The sequence below is a fragment of the Tachypleus tridentatus genome, chromosome 9 (genome assembly GCF_004210375.1).
Source record: "Tachypleus tridentatus isolate NWPU-2018 chromosome 9, ASM421037v1, whole genome shotgun sequence".
Lineage (NCBI taxonomy): Eukaryota > Metazoa > Arthropoda > Merostomata > Xiphosura > Limulidae > Tachypleus > Tachypleus tridentatus.
Window position 1 is genome coordinate 78412599 of NC_134833.1, and position 15320 is coordinate 78427918.

Genomic DNA, 15320 nt, shown 5'->3' on the forward strand with positions numbered 1-15320 from the left:
CTGTAATTAATTAATAGGTTCATCAATTAACTGGTTATTAATTACAACTAACTGTCCAACTCTAAGCATAGTTTTATCATTGGATGAGCAAAATTTGAAACTTTATTGAACAAGAATTTTAGTATTTTGTATGTTCAAACTTAAGCATATGAACTAAACAACTAGGTTAGAGCCTCCTAAGGTTCGGAATTGGCAGTCCTCATTTAAACTATTAATGAATTAGATAAAGGGTAACGAGCCAGTAAAGTTTTTATCATTTGAGCAAGTAGCATTAACCACACAGCAGAATTGACTATCAGGGTTATAATGCCATACAGAAAGTAAGAAGCATATCATCATTCAAATCTTAGGCTTTCTGACTTGAAGCTTGGCACACTAATCACTAAATATCACTCTGACTGAGGGCAAAAAATATAGTTACATTAAGGATCATCATAATTTCTCTGAATATTAACTTTGCTAACAATTATTTTATAAAAATATTTGTTTTATATTAACAGAAACAAATAGTAAATTAACATAAACCTAAAGCAAAATTTACTTTTAAGAAATACTTTTATGTGGACAGTGCAATTTATTACTCTTAAAAACATAGTATTAATATGGTATACTAGTACAATTATCAAAATGTTCTTTTTTCAGCTTAACTGATAAAAAATTAGTAAGAAATATAATGTTATAGACAATACTGTAAATGCATATTTCTCATATTACAGAGTAACGTAACTTTTTAAGTTATGCTAAATATATAGTTTCTTTTAGATTTTAGAAAAATGAGACTAAGTGTAATATTGGAGGCATCAAATCTTGTGCCCATCCCCTCTGATTACCTTCTGAACTGTACCTTATTTTCCAGATTTTAATAAAATGTGTAATTTAACCCATATATACATAATTATATCAAACTTGGACATTTATACCTAAATTATAATTAATCTGAAATTTGGAATAAATACATACTAAAAAGCAATCTAAAAAGGCAAAATGTGAGCTGTTTGAAAGTGCCAAAACTATTTTAACAATTTATCTTTTTTTACAATTACCACCCACAAAACTGTGTCACTATAATCTAAATGTACCTATTTTTCATATAAGAGTCATAAAGAAACATCATACTCAGAGTAGTATTGGATATAACCATCCCATAAGACAACAAATACATCTTGACTGATACATGCCATAAAAAGTGTCAATTAGGGCTGAGTTATTATTCAATATGGTGTGGATTTACCAAGTCTTAAATTAAAACTCCAAAAACTTAAACATTGTGTTTATTATTTCAAATAAATAATACAGGATTAAGATTGAGATTTATGATACATGAGTACTCCATGTTGACTTGTTTAAATAAGTACTGGCCAACACTGTTTGTTGATGCCTAGTAAATACATCTCAAACTTACCATTATCTAAAACTTTCAAATACTACTTAACTGGGTAAGTTATCTATATATTACAAAGGTGTGTAAATCAGTGGTAGAGAGTTATAAAATTTAACTAATTTTCAAAGAGTTTACCAGTGAATAAACTTAAGATAACTAATTTACCCGGCATGGCCAAGCATGTTAAGGCGTGCAACTCATAATCTGAGGGCCACAGGTTCGCATCCCCGTCGCACCAAACATGCTCGCCCTTTCAGCGGTGGAGGCATTATAATGTTATGTTCAATCCCACTATTTGTTGGTAAAAGAGTAGCCCAAAAGTTGGCGGTGGGTGGTGATGACTAGCTGCCTTCTCTCTAGTTTTACACTGCTAAATTAGGGACGGCTAGCACAGATAGCCCTCGAGTAGCTTTGTGCGAAATTCAAATCAAACAAACAATTTATAGTGATTAAAAATTGTATTAGGCTACTTTTGATTGAAAGAGATTTATTTCTTAATTTTTATTATGTATATTTCCAAGCAAGTCAACTCAAAATTCATATGTATATGGTTTGGTTATTTGTAACAATGTCATGTAGACTGGATGCAGCAAATGAGTACAGAAATCTCTCCCTTGATTTTGCCTTGGCAGCCAGAGTGTTAAGGATCCAACCTTATAATTTTAAAATAGATATACTGATAAAGAAAATATATGCATGTTCATAAGCAGGTCTGCAAGGCAGATTTCCCAACTAAGTGGTTAGTACCCTGACACCTCTGAGAAAGTAACATCATGTCTTTGTTATTAAGAATCAAAAAACATAGACATAAATTTTCAGTTCCCTGACTGCATTCAAAAATCAAAAACTGTAAACATAAATTTTTCATTGCTGCTAGTGTTTTTACTTTTCTAACCCATATAACATAAAACCAAATACAAAAAAAAAAATAATAAGTTTTCACAATTCTTCTGATAAGCAAAAGCATTGATCATCTCTTCCATTTTGTTCTCCATAACAAAATCTGTTATTTTCTGTTCAATATTCAAAATGGCAACATAAGACAGTCTTTCTTCTGCAATGGTAGAATGTAAGTAAGTTTTTTTTTGACGTAAAGCAGAGAGTAATCTTTAAACAGAACACGATATGGCTGGTACAGTGCTGAATATTTGCACCAACTGAGAATAAGTTGGAAGGAGTTGAGAGATGCCATTCTCATAAATCCATTTTGACAAATTATGTCCCAAAGACAAATGGGGATTTTGTTTTTCTTGATCAAGAAGACCAACCACAATCTCTCTTTCTGAAGATAAATGATTCTCATTCAGTCCATAAAACTCACAAATTAATAAGACATCATTTGTAGCAAGATAAATAAAAATGTTATTCTGTTTATATTTTTTATGCATTTATCTTTTAAATATTAATTAGAAAAAGAGAAAAACATTTATTCTATAAATTCATCATTCAACCATAATAAGATGTAAGAGAAAAAACAATTTGATACAGAATTACATTGATCATTGCATCATCTTACTTGATCCACTGTTCAATTGTTTACTGACATGTATGCACTTATGCTCCAATGGTAAGGAAATGAGTGAAAAAAAACAAAAGTCAAATATTAATCTTGATATTCTTATGATAATTTTAATGTCTCTCTATCTGATCCATATTTCTTCCCTAAGCCTTCTATATTTTCTTCCTTTTTTGTTTTTCCTTTGTATGTTTTCTTTTCTTTCCTTTTCTTCCCACCTTTATCCTTTTTCAATCTTCTTCTGAGATCATATGGTTTTCTCTAAAGTGGGTAGAGGTGTCAAATGACCTGCAATGTCCTGCAGACATGTTCATAAATGACAATACTGAATGTTGGAGGAACCATGCACTATTTCATCTCATACTGGTGCAATAGGAACCAAATTTCACTGATTATATCAGCTTTATATTATGTTAAGAATTTGAAGTAAAATTATTTTTGTCATAAAACTTACACCTATAGATACCCTTGTGTTAGCCTAAGCACTGATGACCTGTTTATTCTTAAACTTCAATGTTGAAGCTAAGACTCCAGTAATCCTTTAACTTATAAAACTTCTCAGGTATTTTAACATGTAATTCACTGTGAAGTTGTTAGTGGACATGGTTTAAAGCTTCTATGAGTTTAGATGTTAATAATTAGCTCATAAGTAATCTCAGTGAAATGTGTCAATATTAATAAAATAATGAAAACACAATATGCACCTATAAAATGATGATATTCAAAGTAAACTTACCTGCCAAAAGCCAAAAAATTAGAATTACATACAAAATAGACCAGAAGATAAAGTTTAACTTCTCATAACTACAGAACTCCCATTTTGGAGTATAAAACCCTGAGAAACTGGATTCATTATTGAAAACATCCTGTGGATAACCTGGTACATATAAAAACAAATCATCTTATAGTTATCACATGATATTAAACATGATAACATAATTCAAGTAAGAATTTTTATGATATTTTGATTACATTACTTTTATACATTTGGTTGTCAGATATACATAGTCTAACCATTATTGGAATTATTATCTGTATGTATCAAATTAATAAATATTTATATATTGCATACAGTTTAAAATATACAATTTCCTTCCATCTAAAAACATCTCATCTATATATATAGAAAGGAATCTATAAAATTAAACCAGGTTACATATTATATTTTTTTTTTAAATGTAAAAGACATACTCATTATCCCCTTAATTATCCGATAATAACCCTCAACAATAGTGCAGAAAAATGGACTTAAATAATAATCTTTCTATGTTTGAGACAAGGTAAAATCTACAATTGTTTAATCATATTAATTACAAAGGGGCAAATGTTATTTTGGCTTAACAAAACGTGTTCCACATATTTAAAACCTGTGCTGTATTTCTAAAAACAATCCAATAATGTCCTCAAATAAGCAGACTTTGTGCAAAGAAGATATTCTAGTTTATTGTATCATCTTTAATTTGTGTACAAAAATGTACCATTCACTGTAAACTAATGATAGCGGAAAATAATTTTATTATATTTTAAAAAGTTAAAAATATACTTGCCTATTTCTTCACATAATACTGTGATTAATTGAAAAGGTTGTGTTTTGTTCTGTTAATTGTAATGAAAAATTTTTAAATCTTGTATTGTATATCCCCTAGTACAAAAGCCAGACTGTACTATTTTAGTTAACTTTTTTAATTGTAGGATAGTTACCACAAATTGTCATACTGCTAGATTTAGTTTAATGTATTCTGCCATTTGTTTCCCATTTAGTCAGATCATTTTATTTAGCCTGTGGAGTAATCATTTTTTCTTCTCTATTAACATTATTGTATAATATTGTAAAATAAATTACTGATAAATAAAAATATATGCATTCATGCTATCTCAAACAGTTATACATTTCTCTTTGCAACAATTATATTATAAGCAACAGAAGAGTATAAGAAATATATATGAAATCCAGAACCTATACAAATACAATTACACTGTGGCATGTAAAAGCCAGCATATACTGATGAAAACACAGGCATAGAAATTTAAGATAAATTAGGCCAAAAATGTAAAATAAATTATAAACCACAACTACAGCCACCTCATTTAAAGACCAATAATCTGCAATTTTCTATGCACCCAGATACATTCCCCACCCCTTCAAAAAAGTATCTGTAAAAAAAGATGCAACTCTGGACAAGGAGGTAAAAGAGAAACACTTTTCACAGTGTTATCTCTATTGAGCCACCAGGTGAAATCAATGTGCAGGGAAGGAAAAAAGAAGGGGAACAGATTCCAGAGAATCCTGAGCAAGATTCCATTGATCATACATCACTCACTGAAGAGTACACATGTAAACACATGGAAAGGAAACCTAAGTCCCCAAAAAAGAAAGAACCTTCCACGCAGTAAGAGAAGGAAAAGATTGAGCCTTGAAAACTAATATCTCCATCATCTGCAAACAAAGTGGAAAATGCTGGGCATGAATGAGACAAGAATTGAAAAACACCCTAAGTGGGTAGAGTATTGGATTAGAAAAAGAATAAAGTATTTCTCCAACTTGACAAACCAACCCACTCAAGCCTCCTCAAAAGGGTTTTCTTGTGAGATGTCTGATGGGATAGAGTTTTCCACGTAATGGTGGAATTGCAGAACATGAGAATGAATAAATCAAGTAAAAGCCCTGATTACCTGACAGAATACATGAGGTGTGGGTGCAAGACCAAATGGCAAAACATGGAATTGATAAACTCAACCCTTGTGGGAAAAAAAAAAATGAAGATAACATCTCGACATTGGGAAAATATGGATGGGAAGGCAGACATCTGTAACATCCACCTTCATCATCCAAAGACACAAAGTAAATACCTAATGATTAGTGAAGAAAGACTCCATTTTAAAATGAAGTAGGTCAACAAAATGGATAAGTCAAGAAAGATCTATAATAAGACGTCAGCCCTGGAGTTGTTGTGAAAGAAAAAAACCTGGAATACAACCATAGAGAAGTATGGCTAACATTTTCCATGGTATCTTCAAGAAAAAGACTGAACTGCTCTAGAGAGATACTGCCAAGAAATAGGATCCTGAAGGGGGGGATTAGGAGGTAAGGATAAGGGTGGAAGGTTGAGACACTAAAGGGAAAGTCCTGGAAACAACATATGAAGCACCAATGAATCCAAGTTAAAACTGTTCCACAGATACACTAATTTGGCCAACCATGCCAGAATCTAAAGGATAGCCACCAGTACTGTTAGCCATGGGAGATCTAGAGATAAATAATCTAGCAGCTAACTGTTGAAACCAAGGAAAGCAGAACAAACAAAAGTGCAGAAAAAGAAGGGCAAAAAATGGAAACAGGAGCAGACAAAAGCTGTGATAGAGAAAGACAAAGGGCATAAAGAAAGAGTGTTGAAGAGCAGCCTTTATCCACCCTGAACTCCAAAAAATCAGGAAGACCTACACAATTTCCTGTATAAAATGATACTACATAGAAGTTCCATAAGTAGGTCATGGATAGACACACATTAGTTGAAAATGCATCCCTAACCAGAAAATTCTAACAAAAGAAGAGCCATGCTTGAAGGGCAAGAGCAGAAGAAAAGTGTGCCAACTCTGAATACATAAGGAAACAATTATCCACTGAGAACCCCTCAAGGGAGCTGTGAATAACCTCAGACAGAAAATAGACTGAGGAAGAGTATCTCAAAAGAGTGGAGAAAGACAAATTAAAGTGGGAAAATTAGGCTTGGGTAAATCTCATATAGATAGAAGGATCAGATTCAGGTTTAAGAATCAAGAAACAGGAAATCTGAATGATAAATTTGATACTGCAGAACAAAATGGTCAGCATGGACCCCAATATTTAAAAAAGGAGGTAAAACTAGGTAGCCAATGGAAGAAGGAGAATTTAAGAGGGGAAGAGAGGAGTTACACAGCACAAAAGACACAGTAAAGAGGTAACTTACCTGGCACACCATATCCAGAAAGCCTGAAGATGATCTGGTGGCATCCACAGAGGATATACAAGATTGCACAGCAAAGGAAGATTGTGAAAAACGATTATCCAAATCATTATCTTCTTGTCTAGGTTTACCAGGAAAGGGAAAGTCTAACCTGGGATCAGGAGACATCACAGGATGTATAAAAGACTCCAATATATGATGTACCAAGACTGAAATCTTCTCACTCAAAAGTATGGAACCTGAAAAACTGCAGGCTGAGGTGCAGTAGAAGTGTTACCCATTGTAGCGGTAGCATGAATTTTAAATTCAGAATTCATAACACATCTGAGAGTGAATAGAGCCCGGCTTGGCCAAGCGTGTTAAGGCGTTTGACTCGTAATCCGAGAGTTGCGGGTTCGAATCCCAGTCGCACCAAACATGCTCGTCCTCCCAGCCGTGGAAGCGTTATAATGTTACGGTCTATCCTACTATTCGTTGGTAAAAGAGTAGCCCAAGAGTTGGCGGTGGATCGTGATGACTAGCTGTTTTCCCTCTAGTCTTACACTGCTAAATTAGGGATGGCTAGCACAGATAGCCCTCAGCTAGCTTTGCGCAAAATTCAAAAAACAAAACAAGAGAGTCAATAACAAAAGTAACAACCTTTGTAAAAGTAAAAACAAAAAAAATTGGAAAAATGAAATCAAATGCAAAAAAAAAATTAAAACACATCTTCACACTACTGACCCAAATTGAGAAGTGAAGATTGGGTTCTACAGTAAAGAGCAAGCCAGTTGCAGCAAAAGGGTGTCACACTCCTATTGGTGGAAGATTGATGCATGCTACAGTGTCTCTGTACAATGTTAATCACGGGGTATAGATGGGAGGATCAAGGTTAGTGGCAATAAGGTATCATATCAGAAGTTCTCTCTTTTGGGTAAAAAGGGCAGTGAATTATTTTTGTATAGTTTTACTTTCTGAGAATATTTAAAGTTCTCCAGTAACAACACAGTTTACTTCTACTTTTATAATTTGTATGGGCAGTTTAATTTATTTAATAAGGGTACAAGTTCATCTATGAGCAAATAATAAGTCTGTTTATTACATTTACAATTATTCCTTTTTTAAATATATATATATATTAAAGTTGGCTCTATAGATTCAAGTTAACTTTGAGACACTCTCTCTTATGGTAAGGCTTAGTTGTCTAATATAGGTTCCAGTGGAAAGAAACACACTAGAAGGAGCTTTTGATTTAAAAGAGCCTTCATTCTATGGTGAGTTGCATTAAACATTTGCATTTTCTGTGAAATCTGTAACTTGTCTCATTCTTTGTGGCCCATCTATTATATCTATTGGGAAACAAAAACCCTCAGTGAGTCTCCTGTTATTTGCAGGCCTAACTCCTCTACTCTGAAGGCAATTCTTGAGACATAACATCAGTATAAATGATAAGACAGGTTGATGACAACTCTGTCACCATTTTATAAGATGAACAGACTGTCATAGTGATTCATCACACATGGCTTGTAGATGTAGAACTTACAGTGAAATCTGGACAATCTTTATCACAAAAAGAATTTTGTTATTAGATATTAGTCTTGTTTTACATTGTGTTCAACTTCAAGCTCTACCAACCACTTCCCACAATACCAAGTCTGAAATGTTTAGCTAAGAACAGTCATCCTGTACTACAGATTTAAAAACAATCACCTAAATATACAGAAATAAAGATATATTCATTTTCTAAGTTATAAGAGTGGTATAGTCATAGTACTTTCACATTATAAAGAAATGTGCTGCATTAGTTTCTTCACTCTTAAAAAGTACTGAAGTGCAACCATTGTAATGGCTCAAAGATTTTTGTTATATAATAAGTGTGATAACTTAATCATGAATGTGTGTTTTAAAAATGTATATGTTCTAAAGGGCAGTAACCAGTTTTTTGAAATTAAACTATAAAGACACATAAAATGATATGCTCTTTTCTGTATTTTTATTTAACATTTTATAATTATTACTATGAAACAGTATGTAATTTCTTTAGGAGTGGATTTTAAGAATTACAAGAAAGCATTAATATAATGATGAAATGCATGAAAGTACACATTTACTTACCAATCACTGGATAAAACTTGCTCATGGTTTAGATCCTAACCTAAAAAAGTAACATCAATATTACCAAACATTCTATTCAGACTTAACAAGTTCTTGTTTCAATATGCAATAATGTAAAAATTAAGCATCTCTGTTTATCATTTTTCATTTACCTATTGTTTGCATTTAAATGGCAGTTAAATTCATGATTTATAATAAGAATTCCCAGTAGAATGTGATAATCCAAGGAAGATTTTTGCAGACCTACCTTGTATGTGGAAGGATAGGTGTAATGATTTGTTGCAGAGAGAATGAAAACGACAATGATAGGCTTGCAGATAGACAAAAAAAAACATTTCATTGGTTGCAATTAGCTAAAGAATTATATTTGGCTATCTAACTGATTGAATTAAAAAGGCTATTGTGCTACTCAGTTAAAGTTAAAATAAATGACTGAGCTGGATTTAAGAAAAGGTAAATAGAAGAAAGCATTTATATGATTACTAAATAGCTGCATATAATTAGACTTTGGATATGTGGTAAATATATGTTTAAAATAATTTCTCTACTAGAGAATAGTACTAGTAACAAAAAATTATCATTTCATCATACTAGAAAGGTTTTTGGTTTATTTGTGCTAAATTATTATGAAATACAATAAATTTCCATCAATCTTTAAAACATTAGGAGTACAGAAAAATAAAACTTAATAAATGTTACTTTCAACAAGAATCAAGTATTCAGAAATGTCATTTTATCTGTAAGATTATCACTCCACTTTCTAGCAGGTAACAAAATTTTTCAAGGCTTGTCATTTATTCAAATTTGAAATGCTTTCTTTTTTCTGTAAAAATAATGTTTTGTTTTTAGAGAAGTTTCTATCCATTAACTAAATTATTTTCTTTTCTTCATAAATCATATATAATTATTATAGCACCCTGTTTAATGTTCCAATAGAAAAAGCTATAAAGTATTATGAAAAATCCATAAATAGTAGAGAATAATTCACTATGTTCTCATATTATACTAAAACTCATGTTGTGATGACTTTAGAACACCCAGAACTACAGTGTGGTAGCAATCTATCTAAGAACATAGGAATTAGTTGAACACCTCCCCATAGGAAATTATTTATCATGCACAATTAAAGATTTTACATCTTCCTCTGCCTTCAAGTTACATAAATACAGTGTGGAAAAAAAATCAAAACTGGTACAAATATTTAAATCAATTTTTCTGTTTAAAAAATATTGTGGGTTTGATTAAGGTTTCAATTTGATAGTTAAAACATACAACCAGAATCCACCTCCTCAGTTATTTATAATTTATCTCCCAGAGTTTGGCAACCACAGAGCATGTCTATATCTGAGTGATCTTGTCTGATTTGCTGTGATATTTTTATGTTTCCTCTTATCGCACCTTTCTGTCATTGAAATTTCAATATCTGCTGGTTATGAAGTTGGGTCTTCTGAACAAAGAGAGTTGATGTTTGCTGATATCTAAATTTTATTTCTTTAATACCATGCTGGTGGTTAGTGTCTGAGCTGTGGCTCATAAAGTCCTTGTTTCACAATATTGCTACTTAACAGTGACCTTGTGGTGGTGGGTACTGCTGACTGGCTGCCTTCCCCTTAGTCAGTAGAATAAAATTATGGATAGCTATACCCATATTTAGTCCATGTGTACATGAAGATATAGTAATGCCAAATTGTCATGAAAAACTTTATGAATGGGCAAAAAGGAACATTTTAGCAACGTTAGAAACTTTTGAAGCCTACCTTTTGCTTCTGTTTCCCCTTTAGTTTTTTTATTCTTTTTAATGTTTATATTTACATACCTTTGTCTTTTACATTTCTCACTTTAAGATTTAAATGGAAAACTTATATATATAATTTCGTTTTTGTTTGTAAATAAACTTATACTGAATATATATGCACATAATCTATGTCATCATTCTGGTATTCAAGTTTATAATGTCTTTTAATAATTCTGGAATGGCTTAAACATATTTCAAAACCAACTTTATTTTTTGATAATAGACACACACTAGAAATACAAAAGCAATAAAATCTAATGCACAGTCAGTCATTTAAACAGCACTGAACATAATTTTATTTATTTATTTACTATGAGTTATACAATTAATTGTTTTACTTTGAAGAGTGATTCGATTAAGACTTACTTCATTATACAAAACTTGACTGATTACTAACTTCTAATTATTTCAGCTTTAATTATTCTTTTGAAAAGGCTTTTGATAATTTATTTATTTTAAGAGCTCACCATGTGTTTAAATAAAGATTTAAAACTTTAAAGTCTTAGTTATACTTTGCCATAAGTGTTTAGAAATTACTACTTAGCCATTTATATTTGTAATGTTAACTTCCTTTTTTCCTTAACACTTTAACCATCAGAAAAATAACTGTGTCTGCTATTAGCAAAATAACTAGTATTATGCAATACATAGCAAAAGCTAAAACTAATACTTATATCTGTGTAAATATCACATCTACAATGTCTTTTGTCTTCTATGTAAATGCCTGATGTAAATGTATCAGTCATAGAACATGGTTTTTACTCTAGCATATTTAAACTACCTTTCCCAACATCTATAGCTTTATAGTATTTTATGGCTTATGGACATATCTCATAGTAGGCAGTTAAGGATTGTCAAGTACTGTGTATTCATCAACATACTCTAATAATGTCAAAATAAAGCCAACCCCTGGTGTGGCAAACAGTGCCACAAACTCCAAACCATCTGAAAATTTAAATAGAAAAGTCTCAACATTACTTCTTTCCATTTCAGCAGTGACTGAGATAGTTTCTCTCTGTTAACCTGAAGATGACTTAAGAAAGATTAAATACTGTTCTGTACTTTATTTTAATTAAAGTTTTCATACCCACACCAGCCATCATGAGGATACATTTCTGCAACATAAAGGGAAGGTCAGAATTGAAAATGCAGTGTCAAAAAAATTCTACTGGTCAAAAAAACTATTTACAAAGTATAGGTTAATGTTTAAATGACCTGATTATAGAAATACTTCATCCTGAAATTCAAAATCTGAACAAAGTGTGAGGAAAACAAAAAAATCAAACTGTGATCAAGTTCTATGTCTGCTTATGTATGCTTCATGCTTAAGCTGCCTGAAAAACACAATCCTTCCTAACTGCTGAATGAAATCAATCCAGGCATCTCCATGTCTCTAGCTACATCTAAACCTTGGTTATGCTTTCTAAGGTTGTCATGGGTATAATGAGAGTCCACAGCTTGCATGTAATCCTGCCACATTCCCTCCACTATTACCTAGTTATTGAATAAACAGAGCTTAGATCCAATAATAAATAAACTGGAGGAGGGGGCAGGTGCCCAATATAGATCAAACACTGTATGGGTGGTGACCTGATTTCTCTGACCATGAAAGTTCACTAGTACCTATATTTTCTCTTTCATGCAACTTTCTTCTGCTTCACGTTGAGCACAGAAGAAAATAAATATACTTTACATAATCAAAAGTGTTTCCTCACACCCCCAGCATTACATGAGAGACTGAATTTTGAATTTTCTCGCATTCTAACTGGCTTTGCATTAAGAAATTTGAAGAACAAGTTCAGAAAACTGTTCTTTGGAAATATTTCATTCTGTGTGAGAAAACATATTTCACATAACAAATAACACAATGGGTATACCAGGTTTACAACTGTCATGTTTAGTGATACTGTTTACAAATTTCACTTTCACTAATACCTCCAACTCAATCACTTTCATCTCATTTCTACCTGACTTAACCTGACATTGGTGTCTGCTGGAAAATGCAAGACTGGACTCCACTTACATTTCACAAAAAATAATTTCAGGTATTATGATGTAAACCTAACTTCTTAATTAATTCAATAGTGGTAATAATTTTCATTTAAACTGTAAATTCATGTTTGCATTTAAGCACACATAACACACATTTGTTTACTCTGTTGATTTACACTGTAAAAGCTGATCCCCTATATACATGTTTTGCCCCACCCCCAAAACTATTTCTATGGGTACCTACAGTCATGTGAAAAAGTTAGGACACCCTGTGAAAGCCTGTGTATTTGTGTAACATTTTTGGATATATAAATATTTAATCTCAATTTCAACAATACTAAGAGATTATAGGAATATAACTAAACAATTAAAACTGAAGAAAAGACTTTTCAAGATATTCTATAAACGTAATTCTACAAAAATGCATATTCTAACTGAGGAAAAAGTTAGGACACCCTACCCTCTAATAGCTAGTGTTACCCCCTTTGGCTGAAATAACTGCAGTGAGACGCAGTTCTGGTGTCCAAATAATTCAATTTTGGACTAATCTGTCCAAAGAACATTATTCCAGAAGTCCTGGTCTTTGTCTACATTCTCTTTGGCAAACTTCAGTCTGGCCTTGATGTTTCTTTTAGAGAGCAAATGTTTCCTCCTTGCACACCTCCCATGCAAGTTAAACTTGTGCAGTCCTTTCTGATTGTAGAGGCATGCACTTTCACATCAACAGTAGCCAGAGCCTGCTGTAGGTCCCGTGATGACATGTTAGGGTGTTTGGAGACCTCTTTTAGCATCTTGCAGTCTGCTCTCGAGGTAAACTTGCTTGGACAACCAGACCAGGGCATGTTGGCAGTTCTTTTAAAGCCCTTCACCTGTTGACTATTTTTCAGACAGTGGAATGGCTGATTTCAAAATCTTTTTAAATCCCTTACCAGACTCATAAGCTGCTACAATTTTCTTTCTGAAGGCCTCAGACAGCTCTTTTGCTCTCACCATGGTGCTCACTCTCACTTCAACAGTCAGGAGCACACCAAACTAAATGTTTGAGGTTTAAATAGAGCAAGCCTCATTCAAAATGCTGAGTAACGATCTTCTAATCATGTGCACCTGGTGTGATACACCTGTGTGTAAGTTGAGCCATTTTAAGTGGGAATAAATGTGGGGGTGTCCTAACTTTTTCCTCAGTTAGAATATGCATTTTTGTAGAATTACATTTACAGAAGATCTTAGTCTTTCCTTCAGTTTTAATTGTTTAGTTATATTCCTATAATATCTCAGTATTGTTAAAATTGAGATTAAATATCTATTCATCCAAAAATGTTACAAAAATACATAGGCTTTCATAGGGTGTCCTAACTTTTTCACATGACTGTATGTACCTGATTGAAACAGTAATGACTAAGCTTGCATAACACAGATAAAACTGTGGCATGAATCCATATGTTACTCTCATCTCTTCTTGCAAAATTCATTGTCTGTGAAACGTTTAAATGTGAAAAATGTGTAACTAACATGCTTGCTACTCCCTCAAATAATATCTGGCAGGCAATTAACCACAGTTAACTTCATACTTATCTTTAACCTTATCAAATTCACATATTCTTATTCAAAAGTCATCCACAGTTGTGTTCAGTGACTAATGATTTTATACAGAAAAACACACATAAATGACTGTATAAAATTTCATATCTATACGGCAACATGCAGCAAATGTTAAAAAGGTAAAGTCTCATTGGCAAAAAAGGGCACTTACTAAGCATCACAAAGTAAGACTTTGGAGGATGATTGGGAAGACAATAACTGTAGATTGCCTAGAGTACACATAGGGTTGAAAAAAATATGTCCTCTTTCATTCTTATTTTTTCAAAAATATCAGTGAATTCTTGCACAATAGTATCACATGGCACATGATTCTTTTTTTTTTTTTTTTGGTAAAAAGCTACAAGTCATTTTAAAGCTGATGTATTTATTTCCTAACTTGCAGCAACTGAGGTATGGAATCATATGTATGGTTTTAAGAACTTACGAATTTCCACACATCGTCATTTGGATTGGTAAATTCTGACTGAACACCCAACGTAAATATACCACTACCATAGTACCACACAGAGGGTACTTTTGTGGTCTGGCGATGTGCTGCCATTTGTGAGAACTGAAACTCAACAGAATTTTACCATTTAATAAAATACAGTAGAATCTCAATTTATGGGCACCGCGCCATTAAGGGCAAACCTTTTCTTTCTCTTTTCTTTCTACTATTTGTAATAAAAATAAATATTTCAATGTTGAGTATCTCAATATTCCGAATTAAGGACAGTATCTTTAGTCTTCTTATCTATAAAGGCACTCACTGAAGTGAGCAGTTATCCCTTTTGCCCTGGGAAGAAGTGCATATCTCATGACCTTTTAGAGCAGTGGATCTTAACCTGGGTTCAAACAAACCCCTGGAGTTCGGTGAGCCAGTCTCAACGGTTTGGTGGAGGTCAAGACACACTGTGTGTGTGTCCGTTCACCTCACTCGTATGATTCGTGACGTCATGCTCCGCTTGTCATCATTGGCTGCAGCTGATCACGTCACATCACTTGGCCTTAATATCTGTG

The 15320-nt window shown here is 32.6% G+C and overlaps 1 protein-coding gene across 7 annotated transcripts in view; it reads right to left on the reverse strand.

Annotated features, from left to right (window-relative positions):
• The window catches only part of LOC143225556 (uncharacterized), a 51822-nt gene extending 36502 nt beyond the window's left edge, over positions 1–15320 (reverse strand). For 2 of the 7 annotated variants that reach the window (XR_013013921.1, XM_076455218.1), the window contains exons 1-3: positions 15071–15243; positions 8936–8975; positions 3634–3774 (exon numbers count right to left, since the gene is read on the reverse strand). Coding sequence is in view for 4 of the 7 variants with exons in the window: in XM_076455218.1 (XP_076311333.1) it covers positions 3634–3774; positions 8936–8960 (166 nt within the window). In the remaining 3 variants the exon portion in view is untranslated. Of the gene's footprint in view, positions 1–3633; positions 3775–8935; positions 8976–14472; positions 14843–15070 lie in introns of those variants that run through there. The other 5 variants (XM_076455219.1, XM_076455220.1, XM_076455223.1 and 2 more) reach the window with 5 other exon arrangements.